The sequence below is a fragment of the Erythrolamprus reginae genome, chromosome 1, assembly GCF_031021105.1.
Source record: "Erythrolamprus reginae isolate rEryReg1 chromosome 1, rEryReg1.hap1, whole genome shotgun sequence".
Lineage (NCBI taxonomy): Eukaryota > Metazoa > Chordata > Lepidosauria > Squamata > Dipsadidae > Erythrolamprus > Erythrolamprus reginae.
In genome coordinates, this window is record NC_091950.1 from 388639086 (window position 1) to 388654203 (window position 15118).

The following is a 15118-nucleotide window of genomic DNA, read 5'->3' on the forward strand; positions in this document are numbered from 1 at the left end:
GAATGCTCCACATTCAAAGGCAATATACTACTGAATGTTGGCTGCTAAGGGACTCACAACATAGAAGGAACAGAAAAATTAGTTTGTTTGCAATTTGAGGTTAATACAAGCATGGGAGGAAACTGTTCCATTGGAAGAAAGCTGATGTCACTCATAGAAGCTGCAACTAAAACTTTATCAAGGGAGTCTTTTCAGGAGGGATGAAGTCAACTACAAGCACACAAGGAAATCCACTTATTGCCTTAAAAGTCTTTCCAGTCCAGGACACTGAAAAGACGAGAAAATAGTGTAGAGTGTTAGAAACCAGCAACACTATTTCATTAGGAAGCCCCTTTTAATTAAAAACATTTGCTTCTATTAAGAAATCTGTCATGTTCTTGTACTAATAGTTTTCCAACAAGTTTCGATCTCTCCAATATCATTGTCTATGACTTTTTGTGGTTGGATCGTAGCCATGACTAAGAAGAATGAATGGAAAACAAAGCAAAGCAAAGCAACATTTATAATATTAACAGGTACAGATTGCACAATATGAAATGTGGAGGGGGGGACCAGATGATGTTGAATGTTGTTGCTCAATTAGAGCTCTCTTCATGTGTCTTGACTCCCATATTCCAAAGCTCAGTTTAGGATTCTGAGTGGAAATCATGGGATTGTAGTCCTCATATTTGGGGGCAGCATCATATTGTAGACAGCTAGTTAAAATCATATCTCAAACATTACATCATTCGAGTCTGAAGCCAATCTCAAAGCACTGCCTCTAAATCTAAGACTATAGAAGGCAGAATTGGGTATCGTGAATGCTCAAGAATTGAGAATTTATTCTCCAGTAGCAGCAATATTACAGTGATTTCACAGAACCAGACAGTTCTGTAGTATTGAAAATATCCCAAGGATACACCACTCATCATTTATTGAGAAAATATAATTCATATTATAGATGGGCAGCAAGCTAAGAGTTCAGACACAATTAAGGGATGCTTCTAGATCAAACTCTTAAGATGCTTCACAAACCATACTTGCTCATGGAGCAAGTAAGATATTAGATTCTATTAGTATCCCCAATTCCTCAACTATTCATAATGTAAGTCAGACACCTAATGGATTGTGTTGAAAGATCAGAATGCTATATACAAAGCACAGATAAAAGTTTTTGTTAGAGACCTCATCTTGGAAAGGCATTTTGGAAAGGCAAGGGGGGAAAATCAGCTTGGGGATTCTGAACATCCAAAGCAACAGAGGATCCCAATAGAGAAGAAGAAAATCCAATCACAATTTAATTATTAGTAACAAGAAACTTAGCACCTGAATTCAGATAAAAAGAAAGAGGATTAAAATGCGGTAAGAAGTTGTAACTCGACAAACTTGGATCCAAATGTTTTTTGTCCTTTGAACAAAGCTTTTTCTTATCAAAATGGGTCTTCTAGTTCACTGTTTTGCAATACGTTTCTTGCCAAGATTCCCTTTTTAAAGATTCAAGATCTCTTAACATGTGCACGATTCTTCTGGAATTAAGATAATTGTAGGCTACCTATTGTCCTAACAAGAACTTTAACAAGTTCAGCCAGCATACTGAAAACTTGTTCATTGTTTCCTGTTACTTATTTGTACGTGCAATATATAAAAGGGGCTGAATCCAATAACCGTTTACCATAATTGAAAAGTGCTTCAGGCCAAGCCATGAAGACTTATGGCCCTTTCAGGATACTGTACTACTAGATAAGCAGGGAAAGGCTACCAGTTAATAGGAGAGACTGACTAAAATTGAATGATATAATTTGCAATGGATGGCTTATTCATGAATCCTGCTATTTATATTCATACTGGAAATAGCTGGTAATGTCCTGCTAAAACTACATACAAAGAAAGAATAAAACCTCAGTAAACAGCAGTGCCAAAACAGTAATGGGAGAATCTCAGTGGCAAAAAACCCATGATGGCTTCGTTTCATCAATGTGGAAGATTTTACCATTATAGCAATGAAAATATAAAATTCTGTTGCAGTGGCTATATTTTACCAGGTCATTTAACCCAGTGTTTCCCAACCTTGGCAACTTGAAGATATTTGGACTTCAACTCCCAGAATTCCCCAGCCAGCATTCGCTGGCTGGTGAATTCTGGGAGTTGAAGTCCAAATATCTTCAAGTTGCCAAGGTTGGGAAACACTGATTTAACCCACAAAACAAAGTTGCTTCACTTCTTTGTTACCTGCCATGGAGAGACAAATTTGCTTGTCAATGTCACAAGAAGAAATTCTCTCTGCAGCTACCAAACAACTCTTACATTTTTCCCTGAGTCTAAGGTCAAAACTCCTTGTGGAGTTTACCTGCTCTCAATAGACAAACAAGACAGACGACAACAATCTGCTTTAATGATCAACAGTTGATTTTTTAAAATTACAGATAATATAGCCAATGAAATACGCAAGCTGGAACAGCAAAATACCAGCAAAGCGCCAACATTTTAATTGGAATAAAATGGCTGTGATGAGAAGCCATCATCAAGGATCCTGGTGGAGAAAGTGAGTGATGGAGATACCATGTTTTCCCAGAAAGAAGTTCCAACTGGAAAATAAGCCCTAACATGTTTTTTTGGGATGCTCGTGTTATAAGCCCTACTCCAAAAATAAGCCCCAGTTAAGATAGTCAACCAGATAAATGCATTCAGTACCGTATTTCCCCAAAAATAAAACTTAACTAGAAAATAAGCCCCAATGTGTCTTTTGGAGCAAAGATTAATATAAGACCTAGTTTTATTTTCAGGGTAACACAGAAGTAACTAGTCATTGCCCTAGATTCATTAAGGAAAATAGAGGACATATGTAGAAGGGTTCCAGCTCAGCCCTTAGCAATTATGCTCAGAAAGATCAGTTGATGGGAAAGATATTTCTTTACTTGAGAGCCCATGAATAAGTCACACTAAGCTTACCTAGATGGTCTGGCCACCATAAGGAATCATCCACTATTCTTAAGCAGAGGTCCAATAGTAAGGAGCTGCTCCAGCCCCTTGAAAAAATGGCATTTTATTTTTACTTATGGCCAATCACTTTTTCAAAATGTATTCATATCAATCTATTTTTTAAAAATCCTGCCGAATAATTATATAATTAAGTTCTATCTATGCAGTTAATGGAGCTAGTAGGTACCATACTACATGAAGCAACAGCATCTTGGCAGATACTCCCTCTTTATGACTTCTGAGAGCATTCAAGATATATGCAAAGAAAGAGAGAAACTATGACTACAAATAAAGTACTAGACTAGAGAATGGCAGAACTGTCCACCCAACTGCCTATTCCAAAATAGCAAAGGGCCTATCAATTTCAGGGACAGCATGACATTATTCCAACATTCTGAAGATTTTAAGCTCTGCAAATTTTTATTATCTGCCTTGGCAAAGTATAGATGGGAAAAAGGCCACAGGCAAAACACATTTCCAAACATTGGGAACTGTGGCCGCAACAGGCACTATATCATGGGACTGTCAGCGTGTCAGTTTCCTTTTAAAGTATATTAGTTGTTCACCAATGCACAGGCAGCTCAAAGGGCACAATGAATGGAGAAGAATTTCTGTGAACATTGAAATAAGGTGAAGGTGAAAAGAGCACAAGAAAGAGGAAAACCACATGCTATGATCAAGCCGGTAAAGATATGTCTTGGGAACGCTTTACAGTCACCTCCCTGCTTCCTTCATTTCAAAATATCTTGCTCAGGAGAATCACCTGGTGCTATTCGCCCAGGTCCATTTCATCAGAGGTGTTCCTCATGGGCTATGTTCAAGGTTTATTACCGGATGACTGTAACATGAGCTTATAGCATGTTATTGTTGATTTATCCAATGATATTTATTTTTTTTAAAAAATGCTCAAAATACAAATATATATATATATATTTAGTTAAGGAAAAAAATACCAAAGTGCTACATATGATCAAGATAAAACGAACCACCCCCCTCACATAATTTGATATTTATTTATTTTTTGCTATATAGAAGTAGATTCATCTCACATTCCATCAGTATTTAATCACTAATTCTAATTTCCTAGATAGCCAATATCTAAATCCAATCTCAGATTGCCCTAACAATAGGAAAGTAAAAAAATAATCCTATTTCCCCGGAGCACAAGAGCCACTAAATCCTTCGCTCGTGGCAACATCTGCTGAAATATGGCTTCCAAGAATTAGTTAACCTGCCCAGACAGGTACAGCTTTCCAGTTTCTGAGGAAGAACAGAACAAAGAAAGACAAAGAATGTGTGACTAGTTCAGAGAAGTTAAAAAAAAACCAACCATGATGTGGTATCTTGGAGAGCCAACACCACAGACAATAGATAGGGATCAATGTACTCTACTATGCAAATAATGAAAATTTACACGTATGCATATTTTCTGTAATTAGTGAGGAGGGTTATTAGGAGTTGCTTCTTAATCCTTCCCTAGAGTGCACCATAGTTTGGAGTCAGGGCGTTGCAAGGAGGTTAGCGATGACCAACTTTTCAACCCAAGTTATCTGCAGCTTCTGATTACAGACTGAACTGGAGAGCGACTTTACATGTTTCATCAGTGTGTGTGTGTGTGTTTGTGTGTGTGCGCGTGAAAATAACTTATTAACTTCCACCAATGCTCATCCTATCTTTGTATATAAATCAGGTCTTTTCCAAGTGTAGGAATTCTTCATAGAGGTGTCTAAGAATATAATTGTATGATGTGGGTTTAAATGTTAATGAACTTTTGCCGGGGATCATTTATGAATAAACTGATAAAAGAACTGTGAGGGATCCAATCACACCTACATCATTCCTTAGCCACTATCAATCAGCCTTATCAACCTGACCACTTATTGGAAGGAACACAGTCACAGTGGGTCTCATTCATAGACATAGCTTCTTCTATAGATGGAAACTTTGGCCTAACTGGGGAAACTTAAGAAGTCGGGGGGGGGGGGGGATGCTTTGTTCCTCCCATAACACAACTTGCAAAGAAAAGAGGACGGTTATGTTGATCATGTCAGCAGCAAACATCAATCAAAACAAGCTGGTGGACTTTCTCTTTCCCCATTCCAACTAGACAGGACCTTTGGAAAACAGTACGAATCCTATGGAAAAGCAGTAAAGACTATATTGCTGCGCTGCCAAGGGAGGCTTATTGGCACCTGGTAACAAGACGTTCGCAACAGATCTGAGCTTCATCATCACCCCATTCTCTGTCCAAACTCTCAACCCATTTTCCTTCAAACCACTGAATCTCCTTTTGGTTTTGTAACAATAAAAAGAGGAAATAAAGAAGTGTTAACACCAGGAAGTCTGAAAGATAATCCGAGTTTGTATTGTTGATTTTCTACAGATTTAGCCTAAGGCCTGGAATCGAGGGCTGCCTACGACACCTGGAAGCACGTTCATGGAATGCTAAAGACACAGCAGCAAAGGTTTTCATCTAGCTGAGGGGGGAGCACTGGGAGAGGGAGGTCAGTCGGCTTGGTTAATTATCTGACTGGGAGTTAATACTGAGAGTTTATACGTAGAGTCAGAGGGCACCATGCCATCTTCACAGGACAAGACCCTAAACGGCAAACTTGACGTACAAGAGACTGCAAAGTTATATTGTAAAGAAGGACACATATTAGGGACCAGGAAAAAGGCTGCTAAGGTGCTACGTCTAAAACTAAGTTACTTTCTCATCTGGGAGCCCTCCCCCTCCATCGCGTCATCAGTCATCATCCAGGGCCTCTGTTTTGATCTCGCTGGTTCCTTGCCGGGCCAACGCCAGAATGGTGTGATTTACCGCTGCCATCTCCACGGCTAGTGAGATAGGGTCTTGGTGGTCGCTATGGCTAGTGTTGTCATCCTACATGAGCGGAGAAGGAGAAAGGGATGAAGAGGGAGGGGGAGGAACAAGTCTCATTAACATCTTCAACAATCATTTCATCCAGTTTTAAAATATGTCTTATTATAAACAGTCCAATGTTTTCATTCAATGGGCTGGAGAAACGGGGATAAAGGGATTTATTTTAAAAGAACATATCACATGCTGAACAGGCATTGGGTGAAGGGTAAATGGGAAGGAGGAGGGAGGGTATTTGGAGAAGACCTCACACTGGATAGATGAGAATGAAAAAGGAAAGGCACTCAAGTTCCAAGCCTCAAGTTATTATTACGAGGCATAAACCAACCTACTAACCACCTGGAGAAAAACTTTGGAAATTCCGCCCTTGTCCTATACCTGCAAACAGAAACCTAAACTTGAAAATGGGGCAATGATATGAAAACTAAATTAATTGTGCCATTTCCACAATTCAAATAATAGGGATGGCCATCAATGCTAACTGACCTTACAATAACATTTTTTGTTTGTTTGGGTGTCTGTTAAAGTTGAAAAGTGGAAGAAGAGTCAGGAAGTAGATGAAATGATTTGAAGTGGGCCCCTGGAAACAGATTCTGCAAGAACTCCAAATCCATGTGAATGTAGAACCACAACCTTATTCCACCACTAACCGATTGTACCAAATAAAATGCAGGGATGCAACTCAGTTTTAGACAAATGAATAAGACTGTAGAAATTCATTGACTAGTGGGGGCTTTTTCAATTAAGAGAAGACAGTGACTAAGCAGCAGAAGTTATTTGTTTATGTCCCAAAGGTGCTTTTTCAAAAGCAATTGGACTTTCTGGTTTTCCTTTGAAAACATTTCGCTTCTTATCTAATAAGCTTCTTCAGCTTTGACTGGATGGTGGGAGGTGGAAGGATTTATACTCTTTGCAGACAGTTGGATGAGAAGCGAAATGTCTTCAAAGAAAAACCAGAAAGTCCAGTTGAAAAAACATCTTTGGGACAACCATGACCTGGATGACTGAGTATAGACATACCTATTTATGTGTTTGTATATAAGAGAGAGAAGGAAAAAAATGGGGTGGGTGAAAGGATCTAACAAACTTGTGTATGTGCCTTTGGCTGCTTCTATACCATTTTTATTACTAAACAGACCAAACACTTTTACTGGGTTTTATGAAGGCCCAGAAAACAACTTCCACTTGCAATCCCTTCTATTTCCCTTCCCATTTCTCCTGCCCTTTGTTAACCTGCAGCAAACATTACAAGAAAAAAGAGGCAGAACTAATCAGAATTCTTTCTTTCTGAGAAGAATTTCTAGATATTCTTTTTATAGTATCAGATATATTTATTTGTTGCTGGGGAGGGGGAGTCTTTGCACAGACCCATTTTTTGTACCAGGGATGCCCATTCTGGGACCAAGAAGCCTGGTACATGGTCAGTTATGCCCTAGTCATTACCTTGTTAGATTACTACAACATGGTTTTCATAAGGCTGACTTTGAAGACCATTGGAAATTGTAACTGGCCCAGAATGTGGCAATGAGAGAGTTCTGGGCCCGCTATGCCCAGTGTGCTGGTGGGTTAAACTGTGTGATAGGGCAGACACTGCAACTTAAAAGGACAGACTTCTGAGCCCTACAAGACGAAAGGGTCTAGAATAGGCCTGTCCAACTGATAAGGCCCACGCAGGCCCAGAATAGGCCTCTCCAATTGAAAAACTCCGCAAAGTTAAAAAAACCCGATACGAAACACCATATGAGGGGTTTAGTGCCTCTGCTCTAGAAGGTCAAGAGGAAAAGCCACCATGACTGCAACCCAACAGGATCGACACAGACTTCAGAGGATAATCAGAACTGCAGAAAAAACAATTGCTGCCAGCCTGCCTTCCATTGAGGACCTGTATACTGCATGAGTCAAAAAGAGGGTGGGGAAAATATTTACTGACCCCTCACATCCTGGACACAAATTGTTTCAACTCCTACCCTCAAAACGTCGCTACAGAGCACTGCACACCAAGACAACTAGACACAAGAACAGTTTTTTTCCGAACGCCATCACTCTACTAAACAAATAATTTCCTCAACACTGTCAGACTTTCTACTAAATCTGCACTTCTATTCTACTAGTTTTTCTCATCATTCCTTTCACCCATTTCCTCCCATGTTGACTGTATGACTGTAACTTGTTACTTATATCCTAAGATTTTTATTAATATTGCTTCTTCATTGCTTATTTGACCCCTATGACAATCATTAAGTGTTGTACCACATGATTCTTGACAAATGTATATTTTATTTTATGTACGCTGAGAACATATGCACCAAGACAAATTCCTTGTGTGTCCAATCACACTTGGCCAATAAAAATTCTATTCTATTCATGAAGGAACAGTCAGATAACAGGGGTCTGAATCTAAGTCATGCAACCAATTTGAGAAAATTTCTCAGGCAAGCCTGTAGTGCATACAGAGATAAAGGGACAGAAAAGCACATTCAGGCTTGCAAAATTCTGTTACAACAGCTATTACAGTGAAAGAAGTATTGGCCTACTTGGCATTCTTTTCTTAGTCTGTCTACCTTATAACTTCACTGCACTCAACACTGTTTGTGCCACTTGAACCAGTTCAAGCTTCCAAAGGCTTTTCAAGGACAGAGCACAATCTCCTAGTCCAGTGATGGCGAACCTTTTTTTCCTCCAGTGCCAAAAGAGCGTGTGTGCACTATTTCACGCATGCGCAAGTGCCCACACCTATAATTCAATGCCTGGGGAGGGCGAAAACAGCTTCCCCCACACCCCGGAGGCCCTCTGGAGGCCGGAAACGGCCTGTTTCCCAATTTCTGGTAGGTCCAGTAGGCTCATGTTTCTCCCTCTCCAGGCTCCAAAGGCTTCCCTGGAGCCGGGGAAGGGTAAAAGCGCCCTCCCCCATCCGCCTGGAGGCTCTCCGGAAGTCAAAAATGCCCTCCCAGATCCTCTGTGCGAGCCAAAATTCAGCTGGCCGGTACACATGCACGTTGGAGCTGACTTAGGGCAACGGCTCGCGTGCCAGCAAATATGGCTCTGCGTGCCATAGGTTCGCCATCACTGTCCTAGTCCAACCAGGAAGTGTCTATGGAATGAGTGATTATGAGCAATCTCCCAGGAATTGATGAACCTGTTGTAATTTTATTAAATTAAAGCTTTTTTTTTTTTGCATTACCATAGGCCTCTTCTAAGTTAATGAAGATGTTGTTGTTTTTCTCATATTTGTCCACTTCTCAATGACCAGTTGAGAACAAAAGGACAAACATTTGATCTTCCTATGGCCTTTGCCTGGGGTGAGGCAAAAGCACTTTGCTTACCATCCCATCTCCTGCCTTTTCTATCAGACCTGTGTGATATACCTTCCCATCTCTATAGTTGTTATATTTTTCTTTATACAGAAATCATAATTGCATTTGCACTAATATCCACTCTCACTCCTATCCACTCAAATCACAGCTACATGCTGAGTAATATCTGAACGCCCATCACCCAATACTACAGTATATTAATATCAAGCAATCCCTTGATCTCAGAGGTCTTCAAACTTGGCAACTTTAAGACTTGTGGAATTCCACAGCATAGAGAATTCTGGGAGTTGAAGTCCACAAGTCTTAAAGTTGCCAAGTTTGGGATACCCTGCTTTATCTGGTCTACTTGTGTGATTTCCTTAGTAAAATATAGTGGTCATTTATCATTGTCTTTTCCCATGCAGTATGAAATTCCTCTATCACGGCTACATGAGATATAGGTGCCTCTTTGCTGTAGCTGGGCAGCTGAGACGATTTTCACACCTTGGGTGATCCAACAGGGACTTTATACTCTTGCCATCCGCTCCCATTTTATTTATTTGTATCCTACCTCTATTATTTTTACAAATAACTGAAGAGGATGAACATATCAAAAACTTCTTCCTCCTCCTGTTTTCTTCACAACCACAACCCTGTGAGGTGGGTCGGAAGGGGAGAAAATGACTGGCCCAAAGTCACCCAGATGGTTTTCATGACTAAAGAAAGATTTGAACTCACAGTCTCCAGGTTTCTAGCCTGCTGCCTTAACCACTAGACCAAACTGGCCCATTGTTCTTTGCCCTTCCTTTCCACGAATATCTCCCCCACCACCAAACTCTTTGACATATTGCAATATAACCATTTCCACACAAATCTTTAAATTACTCTTTCTAACTGTTCCCTCACTTCAGTTTCATCCTAAACTGATTCATCACTTTATTTTTAATTCCATCCATTCTGCTGGAAACTCTTTTTAGTAGCTCTCTTTGCTCTCTGCCAAAACAATTCTTTACTTCCATCAAAATAACATCATCTCTGCCCTTTTTTAAAATTATTTATTTATTTTATTTATTTATTACTTAGATTTGTATGCCGCCCCTCTCCGAAGACTCGGGGCGGCTCACAACACGTGGAAACAAATCATAAATAATCTGACAATTTAAAATATTAAAGATTTAAAAAGACCCCATATACTAACAGACATACACACAAGCATACCATACATAAATTAGACATGCCCAGGGGAAGATGTTTCAGTTCCCCCATGCCTGACGGCAAAGGTGGGTTTTAAGGAGTTTACGGAAGGCAGGAAGAGTAGGGGCAGTTCTAATCTCCGGGGGGAGTTGGTTCCAGAGGGCTGGTGCCGCCACAGAGAAGGCTCTTCCCCTGGGGCCCGCCAACCGACATTGTTTAGTTGACGGGACCCGGAGAAGGCCCACTCTGTGGGACCTAATTATTTACTTACTTACTTACTTACTTACTTACTTACTTACTTACTTACTTACTTACTTATTGGATTTGTATGCCGCCCCTCTCCGTAGACTCGGGGTGGCTAACAACAGTAATAAAAAACAGCATGTAAATCCAATACTAAAACAACTAAAAAGCCCTTATTGTAAAACCAAACATACATACAAGCAAACATACCATGCATAAATTGTAAAGGCCTAGGGGGAAAGAATATCTCAGTTCCCCCATGCCTGACGGCAGAGGTGGGTTTTAAGGAGCTTACGAAAGGCGAGGAGGGTGGGAGCAGTTCTAATCTCCAGGGGGAGTCGGTTCCAGAGGGCTGGGGCCGCCACAGAGAAGGCTCTTCCCCTGGGCCCCGCCAAACAACATTGTTTTGTTGACGGGACACGGAGAAGGCCCACTCTGTGGGACCTAACTGGTCGCTGGGGTTTGCTAGGATTCTTCCTCTCGTTAATTACATTCTTTGCAGCTACCTGCTTTCCTCTATACACACAGTACACTAGTTTTCTCTCATCTTCATTTTGGCAGCAATGCTTTCCTTAGATAATACAAAGTGTAGAAAGAGAGAAAAAAAGAGGATATTCTTTAAGCTGACCCATGCGGTATTTGTCCATTAAAACCAATTATGCCACTTGATAAGCTTGGCTCCAGATGCCCATTGTCTCACACCTGCACCTCCAATTTCCTACTTATATGTTCTAGAATTCCCTATGCAATATGAAATGAAATTCCTTGGAGTGCTGATTCTTTGAAAAAAGCAGGGCAATATACTGTATATCCTCTAGCCGCACACAGGCTTTTAAATTTTTTCAAATGGTTTCCAAATCTATTGAATTGTTTGCCACTGAAATTTGATTGTAGATTTTACCGCAAAACTGGGTAGCAAACGTTAACAGTAGTACAAACTTAGGAGTTTATATTTATTATCTTTAAAGGGTGTTTTTTTAAAAAAAAATGAAACAATTCTGTTTACTCTCAGCTCCACACATTTTGTAAGCAAAAGCTTCCACATAAAATAAAATGTGTTTCTTAGCCTTCACAAAGCTGCCTGTCCTAACTGAAGCAATGTAAAATTTTACACAGACACTTTTCGAACCATGATTCTATTATTATAAAAATTCTAATTAATGTATAAATAATATTTTAATAAATATTTAAGGAAGCACCTTCTAGTTTTTTTAAAAAAATCTATGATTCATTCCTCACATTTGTAATAGCCAAGTATATATAAAAGCATAAGAGCCCAGTGGCATAACACATGTAACATTAAAAAAAAAACCTGTCTGAAACTCTGGAAAATTAACTGCTTTAAGCAGGTGTTGATAATACAGTGGTACCCCTACTTAAGAACTTAATTCATTCCAGGTTCGTGACCAGGTTCTTAAGTAGAAATGTTCTTAAGTAGAAGCAATCTTCCCATAGGAATCAATGTAAAAGCAAATAATGCGTGCAAACCCATTAGGAAAGAAATAAAAGCTCGGAATTTGGGTGGGAGGAGGAGGAACAAGAAGAGGAGGACAGTCGCTGCCGAAGGAAGAAGGTGAGGGGAGGGGAATCAAAAAAATCCAAAACTTTAAGGCTTAAAAAAAGGGGGGACGACTCTGAGGCGGCGAGGAGGAGCATGCGCCTCAAAGACACCCAGCGTGAGGCTGCCTCCCATACACTGGCTGCTACTGCTGCTACCTGCTGCCTCTTCCTTCCCATGCTGAAGGGTTCCCCTCTCCTCTCGCTCATTCGCTTTGTAGCCAGCGCTTTACCTTTGCTGTGGTGACTCCTCAGCTGCCCAGAGTGAAGGGAGCATTTCTTTTCTTTGGGCGCTGGCAGAGGTTTATTCCCTCTCCAAGCACCCAGGAAAAGGGAAATGCTTCGTTCACTCTGGACTGCCAAAGCCTCCTTAAGCGCCACCAAAAGGCTCCTCTGGCAGCCCAGATGGCCTGAATTAAAGGGGGAATGGCAGGAAACTGGCCTGGCCTTCGTGCTGCTCTCAAATTTCCTGGGAAAATTTTCTGGGCTCGGGTTCTTAAGTAGAAAATGGTTCTTAAGTAGAGGCAAAAAAATCTTGAACACCCGGTTCTTATGTAGAAAAGTTCTTAAATAGAGGCGTTCTTAAGTAGAGGTACCACTGTAGGTAGAGGGATCGATGGTCTAGTTCTGTGTTTGTGGAATATTGTAATTCACATAAGAATAGAATTAAAATATTATAGTTATTAATCTGCCTTAAAGCACCTGAGGGTAGAACGAGAAGCAATGGGTGGAAACTGAACAAGGAGAAGTAACTTAGAACTAAGGCAAAATTTCCTGACAGTTAGAACAATAAATCAGTGGAACAGCTTGTCTTCAGAAGTTGTGAATTCTCCAACAGTAGAAGTCTTTAAGAAGATGTTGGATAACCATTTGTCTGAAGTAGTGTAGGGTTTTCCTGCCTAAGCAGGGGGTTGGACTAGAAGACCTCCAAAGTCCCTTCCAATTCTGTTTGTTGCTGTTGTTGTTGCCTGTTGTTGTTACTATTATTATTACAACTGCACAATACACTATCCTGTATTCATTTGTATTTTTTTAAATATTTCTTTAAAAACCCCACAGAGAATAACATCTGGACAGAAAAATTGAACATTCCAACACATATTCAGCAGCAAATGGCTTGACTTATTTAATATATTTTAAGAATGTATATATAGTCTTAAAGGCTAATGAGCCTGTGAAGACAATACACACATTCAAATGATTATAAAACAAACTCTCAAACCATATTCAACAATACTATTCAAAACAAATTATTGAAGAGCCTTTTCGGTGAAAAAAAATATATAAATGTAATCTAAAACCCAGGTGTCATCTCAAATAAATTAAGAAAAATGTGTGTAAAGCAGCTGCCCCCATATATTACTTCTCTTTAAAACACAGTATGAGAGTAAAGTTAATTTTCCACATCATGATGAAAGACTTTCTGCAGCTTGTTGGTTAAAATGGAACCTCTAAGGAGTGTTTTCCTTCTGAACAGGTTAGCTTGGCTTTGTGTAGGAAGGAAGAAGTCCACTGAGTGGATGGTCCACCTGCACCTTATGGTCTTAAGTGCCTATGTTTCTTCTCTTTCATCTCCACTGTCATTCTTTCCCAATATTATATTTATTGTATTAAAATACATCCACCTAACTTCTCAACGTATGATGACTCACAGAGTCAACTCATGCCTAAATGACAAATCATGGGGCTTTTTCATAGCTGCTGCCAAACCAATTGTTAAAAGAACCTTATTATCAGCAATAAAGTTGTAAAGGATGGAGAGAAATATATTAGATATCTAATATATCCAGAAATCCTGGATTTACTCGTATGGGGAGGGAAATACATTTAAAGCCTTTCCTCCACAGACTACTACTCTGGCTCTGAATGTGTGTGCTAATACCACAGTTGAAATGTTGACTCACCTATGCTTTAAAATATGTTGAACTGGAGCCTCATTCAATTCAACTGGTTATAGAAGAGATGTTACATGTTTTGATCATTTTGTCTCAAATAATCAAAGCCAACTGAAATTTCTAAATGGTCTTCAAACCTGAGCATAATTAGATTCTGTGATCATTATTGTCTTCTCTAGTTTGAACTGAAGAAAGATGAAGTTTGAGAAATCTAAACAGACCAGTGCTTAAATATGTTGATTTTTTAAAAACGGGATGGTATGGGAAGTAGGTGCTATACCTTTAAAACGTTTGTATGTGGTCTCTCCAGTACAGAATGATGTCAATCAAAAGGTTTAAGAAGTAGTCATTACTTCTACTGAGCTTTATAGAGCTCAGTAGAGCTTTATAGAACATTATCTCCCATCATACTATTCCAAAACCCTCAAGAAAAAACATGATTTTAGATGAAAAAACTGACCATATCCATCTATCCTCCCATCTGTTGTTTTTTTCCTGTTAAAATGTTACAAGCAAATAGTTTATAGAATTTAACCACTGATATTTCCCTTCTCTATGTAGGCTCTGCCTCTCTTGTTCAATCGTATGAGAGAACATCGGAGACAATTCTGTGTTCTATACAACAATCCATTTAACAACAAGATTTGTAATTTTAATTTGCATGAGTCTGGTTAAACGAGGAGGGGAAAAATGCTTCCTCATCATGATCAAGACTTACTAACAAAAGAAATGTGGTCATCAGGTTACTTGAACTGGAATAAATTACTAGGCAGTGTAACATGAGCTCCTGAAGGAACAATTAAAAAACTGTGGAAGCTCAACGAAACAATTGATTTCTGCTTGTAGTCTTAATTAGATTTACACAAAAGGTACAGAAACAGAGTTGGATATGACCATACCAATCTATAGAACTTATACCCTGCTACAAACAAGAAATCCAGAACCAGAACATTCTCAGCCAATGGCTGCAAAATATTTGAGATAGTTAACAAGATTAAAGTTCTGCCAATCTGATTAACTGAATGAGAGCTTGACTACAGAAAAATTGCAGACAAAGAAAATGGATTACAATAGATGATTAATTTGTTCCTAGCTGC

At 39.5% G+C, this 15118-nt stretch overlaps 1 protein-coding gene across 7 annotated transcripts in view; it reads right to left on the bottom strand.

Moving 5' to 3' along the window:
• Positions 1-3843: 3843 nt before the first annotated feature.
• The window catches only part of HMBOX1 (homeobox containing 1), a 186545-nt gene continuing 175270 nt past the window's right edge, over positions 3844-15118 (bottom strand). For 4 of the 7 annotated variants that reach the window (XM_070734854.1, XM_070734853.1, XM_070734851.1 and 1 more), the window contains one exon: positions 3844-5842. In XM_070734854.1, the coding sequence (XP_070590955.1) occupies positions 5705-5842 (138 nt within the window). In that variant the 3' untranslated portion in view covers positions 3844-5704. The remainder of the gene's footprint in view (positions 5843-15118) is intronic. The other 3 variants (XM_070734857.1, XM_070734856.1, XM_070734855.1) reach the window with 2 other exon arrangements.